This window comes from Gigantopelta aegis, chromosome 11, assembly GCF_016097555.1.
Source record: "Gigantopelta aegis isolate Gae_Host chromosome 11, Gae_host_genome, whole genome shotgun sequence".
In the NCBI taxonomy this organism is placed as follows: Eukaryota; Metazoa; Mollusca; class Gastropoda; order Neomphalida; family Peltospiridae; genus Gigantopelta; species Gigantopelta aegis.
In genome coordinates this window covers 922733-934423 of record NC_054709.1, presented here as the reverse complement: position 1 = coordinate 934423, position 11691 = coordinate 922733, and the positions used below count along the sequence as shown (strand labels likewise).

Here is an 11691-nt window from a genome sequence, read left to right as displayed (position 1 = left end):
GAATTAACCAGAAAAAATATCATCATCATTGCCATCATTTTCTTCTTTTTCATCATCATCATCATCATCATCATCATCATCATAATTGTTAATAATATCATCGTCATTAGCATCATAATAATAATCGTCATCATCGTCATTATCATCATCATCATCATCATCATCATCATCATCACCATCGTCTTCGTCTTCGTCATCATCATCATCGTATCATCATCATCATTATTACCATCATCATAGTCACCACAACCATCGCCATCATAACCATCACCACCATCATCACCATTGTCATCATCATCATCATCATCATCATCATCACCACCACCACCACCACCATCATTTTCATCACCACCATCATCATCATCATCATTATAATAATAATCAGCATTATCATCATAATTATTATCACAACCATCGACCATTATTATCATCGTAATCGTCGTTGTCATTAGACATCGAAGTGCCGGAGTGTGATAAGTAACGGTAAATAAACACAGGTTGAAATTGGCTGATATTCCGACCGGATATTCAGTTCGACAAACTTTAAAGTCTGCCGGACTAAACATGATTGACTCAGACTAATCTGTGAACATAAACGTGAAATAATTGTTGGCCCGACGAGCTCGACAGGCAAAGACAAAATCTCCCAGCTCGTGGCGATGTTGACGGGCAAAAACCGGTCGGTATGGCAATATTTTCCATTTCTTTACCTTTCTCGTTTCATTAATCGATATTTCTGCCAGAAATTCAATTAATTTTTAATTTCTTTTTACCTTCTTTCTTACATTTATTTATTTATTATTCCTTTAAATACAATAATCAGTCATAATTTTAACAAGTTATTTTACCCACCTGAAGCTGCAAGTAGAATAAATCCACATATCTGTAACAGAATCATTTTCTTCGACTTTTGTTTGTTTCAGTTCCCACAAATGGGACTTCTCACGCTTATCAACATAGGTCGTGTCTATCTGTGTCTTGAGTAGCACACACCGCGTTGTGTTCCGTTTCAACCATTTCTCCACGAATAGTACATCAAAGTTTGTTTATTTTGTTTAACGACACCACTAGAACACTTTGATTTATTAATCATCGGCTATTGGATGTCAAACATTTCGTTATTTTGACTAGTAGGTTTAGAGGAAACCCGCTACATTTTTTTCATTAGTAGCAAGGGATCTTTTATATGCACCATCCTACAGACAGGGTAGCACATACCACGGTCGTGGTGCCCTGGCTGGAATGAGAAATAGCCCAATGGACCCACCGAGGGGGGTCGATTCTTGACCGACCGCGCAGCAAGAGACCGCTTTATCACTGGGCGACGTCCCGTCCCTGGTGTATCAAAAGCCGTGATAGAGATTGTCATCCACATGAGAATGTTCAGATAAAAGATTAATCTATATAACTTTGTCAGGTGACAGGATCTAGCTCAGTCGGTAGAGCGCTCGCGTGAGGTTCTTGGGTCGAAGGGTCGCACCACATCGACGGAAAGAAAGAAAGACATTATTTATTTAACGACGCATTCAACATATTTTATTTACGGTTATATGGCGTCAGACATATGGTTAAGGTCCACACAGATATTGAGAGAGGAAACCGGCTGTCGCCACTTCATGGGCTACTTTTTCCGATTAGCAGCAAGGGATTTTTTATATGCACCATCCTACAAACAGGATAGCACATACCACGGTCGTGGTGCCCTGGCTGGAACGAGAAATAGTCCAATGGGCCCACCAACGGGGATCGATCCCACACCCGCCGCGCATCGAGCGAACGCTGTACCACTGGGCCCCCTCGATGGATTCATTCTGATTCTCATCTTGTGCCGCATATATGGTATATCAAAAGCCGTGGTATGTTCTACCCTGTCCTTGGGGGTGTGCTGTAAAATATGCCTTCCTCTGATGTATAACAATGACTAAATATTTGACATCTAATAGCCGATGCTTAATAAATGAACGTCTGTTTTGCTTAACGACACCACCAGAACAAACGCCACTAGAGCACTTTGACTTCTCTCTGTCTTTTGATTAATTAATCATCGGCTATTGGATGTCAAACAAATGAATGTCAGTGTCGCAATTACCAATACCGATATATCATAGCCAATCAATAGCATTGCAGTCTGTTAAACAATTATTCCTGTATTACTTTCATTTGATTTTGTTTATTGTTTTTAAAAGAAAAAACATTTCGCCAACCTTCTCCCAGCGACCGACTTTGTAAACGTGTATAGAAAACTTTATATATGAGGAAATAAATTAACCTATGTGAAACATTTGTGATCTATAGTTAATAGCCAAGAATTCGTATTCCACTGATAGCACATGCACCTGCATGTTCACACGTTCTGTTTGAACACCAAGATGGTTATAACGTACACTGCTCTGACATTGTGTTCACTGTTCGCTGTCGGTTTGTATTATTACTTTACTTGGTGAACCAAGTTTGTATTCTTTGTACTATGGCTTCTCAACAATTAATATAAGATATCCACGACCACATTTGTTTTCTATTACATTGATATGTCTCTGTGTCTTTCTGTGTGTGTGTGTGTGTGTGTGCGTCTGTGTGTGTGTGTGTTGTGTGTGTGTCTCTCTATATATATACCTCCCCTACCCCTCTCTACCCCCTCCTCTCACTCTCTCTCTCTCTCTCTCTCTCTCTCTCTCTCTCTCTCTCTCTCTCTCTCTCTCTCTCTCTCTCTATTTTCTCTCTCTCTTTCTCGCTCTCTCTCTCGCTCTCTCTCTCCAACTCTCCCTTCTCTCTCTCTCTCTCTCTCTCTCTCTCTCTCTCTCTCTCTCTCTCTCTCTCTCTCTCTCTCTCTCTCTCTCTCTCTCTCTCTCTCTGTGTGTGTGTGTGTGTGTGTGTGTGTGTGTAAGGCTGCCACATAAACAGCCAACCAGTCAGTTTGTTATTCTACTTCATCAAACCGTCTGTCCGTCCGTCCGTCCGTCTATTCCTGTCTGTCTTTCTGCCTGCCTGTCTGCCTGTATGACGGATGTAAACGTGTTTATATTTGCACCATTACACCCATGTGGAACTGATGATTTAACTTCAGCTGTAGGCGTGGGATGTCCAAACGGATTCATCCCCCATAAGGCCAGCTGTCACGCCGCTATCCGCCAGCTGGCCACGTGGGCCGAGGCCAGGGTAAGTAGATAAGTAGATAATTACCAGGGTAGACAATTAAAGGTACTCACTCGATTATTGTGCAGCGTAAGATGTTTTCGGCTATTAACTATTTTCACCCCTGGAGGGACGGGACGTAGCCCAGTGGTAAAGCGCTCGCTCAGTCTACAAACGATCCTTGTCAGGGGTGGGCGGACGTTGGGCTATTTCTCGTTCCATCCAGTGCACCATGACTGGTATATCAAAGGCCGTGACATATGCTGTCGTGTCTGTGGGATGGTGCATAAAAATCCCATTACTACCAATGGAACAAAGGTAGCGGGTTTCCTCTCTGACTTTGGATATACTCCGTAATTGAATACAAGTACACAGAAAAAAAAAATTAAAGAGAAAAGAAGAAGAAGTTTGTTTTCTTTAACGACACCACTAGAGCACATTGATTTATTAATCATCGGCTATTGGATGTCAAACATATGGTAATTTTGATATATAGACTTAGAGAGTAAACCCGCTACATTTTTCTATTAGTAGCAAGGACTCTTTTTATGTGCACCATCCCACAGACAGAATAACACATACCACAGACTTCGATATACCAGTCGTGGTGCACTGTCTGTGAAAGAAGAACAGAAAGATAGAAGACTGTGAATCTGGTCGACCTGGGCTGGTGCTTACAAAACGTTAAGAGTCTAGAATCAAGACTCTAATAGAGTCTGAAACACTAATGTCATCACAACGCCATACAAATGGCATGCGTGTGATGTCATTACAGATTAAATTTGGACTAAAAGGTTTTTAAGCACGGGCCCTGTGGTTAGAATCAGCTGCAAAACGTACGATTCTCGCAACGTCTGAAATTCAACATCGTACATTATTTCTGGCTGGTTGTGATTTGTATGGAACCTGGACACTGATGCCGTGTACATGTTCTTCACATCGGACTCCTAGATAATGCCAAAAGTCGATTGCTAGAAGGTGCCCTATCCTCAGTTTTAGGTTCGTTTTCATGCGACATACTGTATCATGTATGTGGCTGCGATTAATTCGTGTGAGATTTTGCATTAATATTTAAAGAGAATGAGAGAGAGAGAGAGAGAGAGAGAGAGAGAGAGAGAGAGAGAGAGAGAGAGAGAGAGAGAGAGAGAGAGAGAGAGAGAGAGAGAGAGAGAGTTGTTTTTTATCTACAAAGTACGTAATGTTCAATATATCATTTAATAAATGTCCATGTCAAATTACGATCAGTGCTAATTTTGTTGATGCCCATTATTTTAATTCTCGGTGCAGGAGTACTGTGCAGCCGTGGGGGCGGGGCTGAGTCACGTGGAGACTGTAGAAGAACAACATTACCTGGAGGGATTAGTGAAGTCAGTGAGAGGTAAAACAAATTATACATGTCTGTCCGTCTGTCTGTCCGTCTGTTCGTCTTTGTCATGGCTGCCATCTTGAAATTCAAAACGAATATACCTCAAATCCTGGTTAACAGAGAAAAACCATTGTTGTTTTTATATATATATATATATATATATATAATTTTGAGATCAGTGAATTTAATGGTGACATTTTTATAACCATTTATTCATGGCAGCCATGTGGAAATTAAAAATGGACACCAATTTAACTGGGCAAATAATCGTCCTCCTATCTACATACAACTACAATTTTGTGTTCCTAAGTGTATTTTTATGTCAAATAATAAAACTATTGGATTACTAATGACTTTCAAATTCTGGATTTTACACTAATAGAATGAAGGATTGGGAAGTGGAGAAGCCACTAACCACTAATAACTAACAAACTGTCATGGGCAGACAATCCAGATAGCTGAGGTGTATACCCACGATATCGTGCTTGAACCCTAATTGGAAATAAGCACGGAAATCAGTAATAAATAGAAGCTTAACTTAAGCCCAACTTTTGTTTATTCGTAATCCGCATACGTACAAGTATACCTAGACCGTAATGCGCATGCGTATATTATACGTACAAGTATACTTAGACCGTAATGCGCATGCGTATATTATACGTACAAGTATACTTAGATCGTAATATGTATGCGTATATTATACGAACACGTATACTTATACCGTAATGCGCACGCGTATATTATACGTACAAGTATACTTAGACCGTAATGCGTATGTGTATATTATACGTACAAGTATACTTAGACCGTAATGCGTATGGAATCTACTCAACCTATTTCTATATAAAATGATTGTTACGGATTACGGATTACGGATCACGTATATGTATATATACAGATTACTAACGTAATCCGTAGTCATAGAAGTATACATAATACACTGACACACAAATAGAATCTGTTCAACCTATTTACAGAGAAAGTGATTGCTACGGAAGTTTGTTTTGTTTAACGACACCACTAGAGCACATTGATTTATTAATCATCGGCTGTTGGGTGTCAAACATTTTGTAATTTTGAAATATAGACTTAGAGAGGAAACCCATTTTTTTATTAGTAGCATGGGATCTTTTATATTTATCATCCCACAGACCAGATAGCACATACCATGACGTTTGGTATGTACAGGCGTACGCGGTGTCTCAGTACGAGACTCCACCGCTCTACCAACTGAGCTAATAGGGAGATTCCCACTAGCTAGTGCGAGTAGGATCACTTTCTACCTACTGCAGATATACCAGTCGTGGTACACTTTCTATCTACTGCACATATACCAGTCGTGGTGCACTTTATACCTACTGCAGATATACCAGTCGTGGTTCACTTTATACCTACTGCAGATATACCAGTCGTGGTTCACTTTATACCTACTACAGATATACCAGTCGTGGTGCACTTTATACCTACTGCAGATATACCAGTCGTGGTGCACTTTATACCTACTACAGATATACCAGTCGTGGTGCACTTTATACCTACTACAGATATACCAGTCGTGGTGCACTTTATACCTACTACAGATATACCAGTCGTGGTGCACTTTATAACTGCTACAGATATACTAGTCGTGGTGCACTGGCTGGAACGAGAAATAATGATTGTTACGGATTACACATTATGGGTTATATACGTATACGCAGTATAGATTACGTATAGATATACGCACACGAATCACTGATAAATGGAGTTTGCGCCTAACACAGTTAATTATTTATGGTCAGGCAACTACTGGCTAGGAGGCTTCGATCAGCTGGAGGAAAATATTTGGATATGGGACACGAACCGAACTAGAATCGAAACTTTCTTCTGGTACCCCGGCAAACCGAATGGCGGACCCAGCCACAACTGTCTGTACATGGAGAGGCAGTACCATTACAAATGGTCGGACTACACCTGCGGATCCCGGATGTACTTCGTCTGTGAGCGACCGTAAGTAGCATCAGTGTCACTGTGAGTGTGTGTGTGTCTGTCTGTGTGTGTGTCCGTCTGTCTGTGTGTGTACGCGTGTGTGTTGCGTGTATGTGTCTGTATGTGTGTGTGTTTGTGTATGTTTGTGTATGTGTGTGTGTGTGTATATATGTGTGTGTGTGTGTGTATGTATGTGTGTATGTATGTATGTATGTGTGTATACGTGTGTTTGTGTTGTGTGTGTCTGTGTACTCGTGTGTAGCACTGTAGTTGTGTATGCGTACACAAACAACACACGCACACATACGCACACACGCACACACACACACACACACGCAGACACATGCAAACAAACGAGTTTTTGTAAAACATTTGCAAAATGTTTTTGAACATCTGCAGTGTATTTTTGAATATCTGTAATACTTTGTGAACATCTGTCATGTTTTGTTAACATATGTTGTTTTGTGAACATCAGTAATGATTTTGTGAACATCTTAAATGTTTCTGTGAACATCGGTAATCATTTTGTGAACGTATAGTTGTTTATTTACAGTCTGCGAGTGGAGAAACACGTAACGAAACATATTTAATGTTTTGTAAACATCTTGTAATGTTTTTGTGAATGTAATGTTCTTGTGAACACCTGTAATGTTTTTGTGAATATCTTGTAATATTTTTGTTAACATCTGCAATATTTGTTTTAAATATCTGTAATATTTATGTGAACATCTGTACTGTTTCTGTGAACATCGATAATGTTTCTATGAACATCGATAATGTTTCTATGAACATCAATAATGTTTCTATGAACATCAATAATGTTTCTGTGAACATCTGTACCGTTTCTGTGAACATCAATAATGTTTCTATAAACATCAATAATGTTTCTATGAACATCGATACTGTTGCTGTGAACATCGGTAATACTTTTGTGAACATATATACTTGTTTTCTTTACAGCGCTCAAGTGGTGAAGCACACTGTCAAGAACGTCTTCATAACCGTCACCCAGGGAACAAATCCTGCAGAGGGATAAGATGTTTCATCTCTTTGACAAAGTTCCCATATAACCGTAAATAAAATGTGTTGAGTGTGTCGTTAAATAAAACTTTTTTTTTCTTTTTTTTCTTTGACACTGTTCACTTTTAAACGATGTAACAATTAAATACACGAGTAGACACACCAAATCTGAAAGCGTTCACATTTTCCTTCTAATTTGGAGTGAAACGTCATTGATAGAAAGTAAAAACATACAGCAGGTATCATAAGGGCTCCAGTGCCCTGTTGTACAGAGCGCTCCCAGGGCCCTGTTGTACGGAGCGCTCCCAGGGCCCTGTTGTATGGAGCACTCCCAGGGCCCTGTTGTACGGAGCGCTCCCAGGGCCCTGTTGTATGGAGCGCTCCCAGGGCTCTGTTGTACAGACCGCTCCCAGGGCTCTGTTGTACGGAACGCTCCCAGGGCCCTGTTGTACGGAGCACGCCCAGGGGCCTGTTCTACAGCGTGCTCCCAGGACCCTGTTGTACAGAGTGCTCCCAGGGCCCTGTTGTATGGAGCGCTCCCAGGGCCCTGTTGTACGGAGCGCTCCCAGGGCCCTGTTGTACGGAGCGCTCCCAGGGCCCTGTTGTACGGAGCGCTCCCAGGGCCCTGTTGTACGGAGCGCTCCCAGGGCCCTGTTGTACGGAGCGCTCCCAGGGCCCTGTTGTACGGAGCGCTCCCAGGGCCCTGTTGTACGGAGTGCTCCCAGGGCCCTGTTGTACGGAGCGCTCCCAGGGCCCTGTTGTACGGAGCGCTCCCAGGGCCCTGTTGTATGGAGCGCTCCCAGGGCCCTGTTATATGGAGCGCTGGCAGGGCCCTGTTGTATGGAGCGCTCCTAGGGCCCTGTTGTATGGAGCGCGTGCAGGGCCCTGTTGTATGGAGCGCTCCCAGGGCCCTGTTGTGTAGAGCGCTTCCAGGGCCCTGTTTTACGAAACGCTAAAATCATCGTCAGTGTTGGATTTTTACCCCTAACATCGCTTAGTAAATCTGAACCACAAAAGCGTTATCCATGATTGAAATCGTATCTCTGCAAAATGCAGAGTCGAATGGGCATTTGTCAAAATAGTGGTTGATTCCATGAGTCTCTATCTAGTGCGTCGTCTATAGCCACTCCCGAGGAAATCCTTTACTGGCGATTTCATTAGTCTTTCACTGTCACAAAGAAGACTGCCATTCCCAGATCAATTCACTAAATCAAAACTAGCACAGGACAAAGTTAATACGAATAAATATAGCTGTTGTGACAAGCACTCATCAACGTCCTGGTTATGAAACTCTAAATGCTAGACACAAGGTTTAAACGTTCCTGTTGATACAGGGAGAGGGTTAGTTTGTTGATACTGGGAGAGGGTTAGGGTGTTGATAATGGGAGAGGGTTAGTTTGTTGATACTGGGAGAGGGTTAGGGTGTTGACACTGGGAGACGGTTAGGGTGTTGATACTGGGAGGGTGGGGGTGTTGATACTGGGCGACGGTTAGGGTGTTGATACTTGGAGAGGGTGGGGTGTTGATACTGGGAGGGTGGGTGTTGATATTGGGAGAGGGTGGGGGTGTTGATACTGGGAGGCAGTTAGGGTGTTGTTACTGGGGAAGGTGGGGTGTTGATACTGGGAGGGTGGGGTGTTGATACTGGGAGAGGGTGGGGTGTTGACACTGGGAGGCAGTTAGGGTGTTGTTACTGGGAAGGTGGGGTGTAGATACTGGGATGGTGGGGTGTTGATATTGGGAGAGGGTGAGGGTGTTGATACTGGGAGGCGGTTAGGGTGTTGATACTGGGAGGGTGGGGGTGTTGATACTGGAGGGTGGGGTGTTGATATTGGGAGAGGGTGAGGGTGTTGATACTGGGAGGCGGTTAGGGTGTTGATACTGGGAGGGTGGGGATGTTGATACTGGGAGACGGTTAGGATGTTGATACTTGGAGAGGGTGGGGTGTTGATACTGGGAGGGTGGGGGTGTTGACACTGGGAGAGGGTTATGGTGTTGATACTGGGAGAGGGTTAGGGTGTTGATACTAGGAGAGGGTTAGGGTGTTGATACTGGGAGGGTGGGGTGTGTGTTAATACTGGGAGGGTAAGGGTGTTGATACTGGGAGGGTGGAGGTGTAATACAGTTGTATACAACACTCACCTGAGGTGCGAGGGATAATATAATTCAGTCCCTCGACGAATCCAATGTTTTTGTCTCATCCTAGCCATTGCGTACCACATGCAGAGGTATATACTAAAGTACTAATCAAAATTATACCCAGGTGATTTTTCAGTCTTATATATTAGTTATGAAAATCCCTGGAATAAAAACGATAAAAATGTGTTAGTATTATCATGACCTGTTATGGTATTCAAACAACCGGTAGAAAAAATAAAATAAATAACCTGTTATAGATAGAAATATGAGATTTATTTACAATTTTACTGCAAAACATGTAATTTGGAACAGACTATAACACCCAGGTTTATATTGATTACACTTGACAGGTGAAATCACAAGTACTAAGCTAAGCAGAGAGCTAAGCAGAGAGGTGGTCTCAGGTGTGTTCAATATCAAACTGGGTGTTATAGTCTGTTTCATATTACATATGTTTTGCAGTAAAATTGTAAATAAATCTCATATTTCTATCTATAACAGGTCATTTATTGTCATTTTAGGTACCGGTTGTTTGAATACCATAACAGGTCATGATAATACTGACACATATTTATGGTTTTTATTCCAGAGATTTTCATAAATAATATATAAGACTGGAAAATCACCTGGGTATAATTTTGATTAGTACTTTAGAACCTTTGTGTCTGCAGGAACGTTCGTATAAATCACCCCTTGCCGCTACTCGTTAGGCTCCGACTTTGATGGTGAAGTCATTAAGCCATCGGACTTAAGGCTGGTGTACCTAGGTGCTGGGTTTGCCTTCCGATACTGGGTCCCACTCAGAACGAGTTTGATGACTCGTAGTCCGAGTACTGTGACGGTAAGAGAGTTAGACGGACATTTGGACAGTCATCAGTAAGATGTTGATAACTGTCCAAATGTCCGTCCGTCCGAGTACTGTGACGGTAAGAGAGCTAGACGGACATTTGGACAGTCATCAGTAAGATGTTGATAACTGTCCAAATGTCCGTCCGTCCGAGTACTGTGACGGTAAGAGAGCTAGACGGACATTTGGACAGTCATCAGTAACATGTTGATAACTGTCCAAATGTCCGTCCGTCCGAGTACTGTGACGGTAAGAGAGCTAGACGGACATTTGGACAGTCATCAGAAAGATGTTGATAACTGTCCAAATGTCCGTCCGTCCGAGTACTGTGACGGTAAGAGAGCTAGACGGACATTTGGACAGTCATCAGTAAGATATCCGTCCGTCCGATTACTCGAGCTAAACGACTCGGTGAGTACGTGTAAGGCCACTACACCAACTTATCTCTCATTAACCACTAACAATTAACCCACTGTCCTGGACGCATAATCCAGATAGCCGAGATGTGTGTGCCCAGTGCAGCATGCTTAGACCGTGACTGTATATGAGTATGGAAAAAAAGAAGAAATTAAATGAATACTCTGAATGAGTATCTTACGTGGAACAGCCAGCCAGCACCATCTGTTATACTCTAGAAGAAGAGTCGTAATAAACAAGTAGTAGTGGTTTAAAATGCACTAAGCTGTCGTTAAACATCCATTTCTTTCATACATGTTGGGATTACAACTCCATTTTGAAAGAGAAAAATTGTAATCTCGTGAATTCACATTGGGCACGAGAACAAGGCAACGATATTCACGCGATTTCATGATCTACGTGCGCACACTACACTGGCTCTCGTCAGTATTAGAATAGGAGTTGGTAAACATTTATCATTTTTAATGACGCTCGCGTCCCTGGCTTGGCCTTACCAAATCCAAACTTCAAGTGATCTTCGACAGATCGTATGTAGCATAAATTATTCTCTCTCTCTCTCTCTCTCTCTCTCTCTCTCTCTCTCTCTCTCTCTCTCTCTCTCTCTCTCTCTCTCTCTCTCTGTGTGTGTCTGCCTGTCTCTTTCTCTCATTCACGTACACACACACACACACACGTCCACACACACACACACACACACACACACACACACACACAAACACACACATAACACACGTGCCCACAAACAGAGATACACACGCACACGTACACGTACACAACTAAAAAAACAAACAAACTCCAATTC

The 11691-nt window shown here is 42.3% G+C and overlaps 2 protein-coding genes across 2 annotated transcripts in view; one reads left to right on the top strand and one right to left on the bottom strand.

The window, feature by feature from the left end:
- Positions 1-989, bottom strand: part of LOC121385011 (perlucin-like) — a 7124-nt gene extending 6135 nt beyond the window's left edge. Inside the window, exon 1 of the mRNA XM_041515539.1 lies at positions 853-989. Within this exon, the coding sequence (XP_041371473.1) occupies positions 853-898 (46 nt within the window). The 5' untranslated portion in view covers positions 899-989. The remainder of the gene's footprint in view (positions 1-852) is intronic.
- Positions 990-2341: 1352 nt separating this feature from the next.
- Positions 2342-7574, top strand: LOC121385003 (perlucin-like). Its single transcript, XM_041515527.1, has 5 exons — positions 2342-2418; positions 3065-3156; positions 4420-4510; positions 6280-6487; positions 7427-7574. The coding sequence occupies exons 1-5, from the start codon at positions 2370-2372 to the stop codon at positions 7500-7502; spliced, it is 516 nt and encodes a 171-aa protein (XP_041371461.1). The 5' UTR covers positions 2342-2369; the 3' UTR covers positions 7503-7574.
- Positions 7575-11691: the final 4117 nt, after the last annotated feature.

Excerpts from the sequence above, each read along its gene's own strand:
- LOC121385003 (XM_041515527.1), top strand. The coding sequence starts at position 2,370 with ATGGTTATAACGTACACTGCTCTGACATTGTGTTCACTGTTCGCTGTC. Across the intron at positions 2,419-3,064 it reads GTGTTCACTGTTCGCTGTCG|CTGTAGGCGTGGGATGTCCA; the intron begins GTTTGTATTATT and ends ATTTAACTTCAG. Across the intron at positions 4,511-6,279 it reads ATTAGTGAAGTCAGTGAGAG|GCAACTACTGGCTAGGAGGC; the intron begins GTAAAACAAATT and ends ATTTATGGTCAG.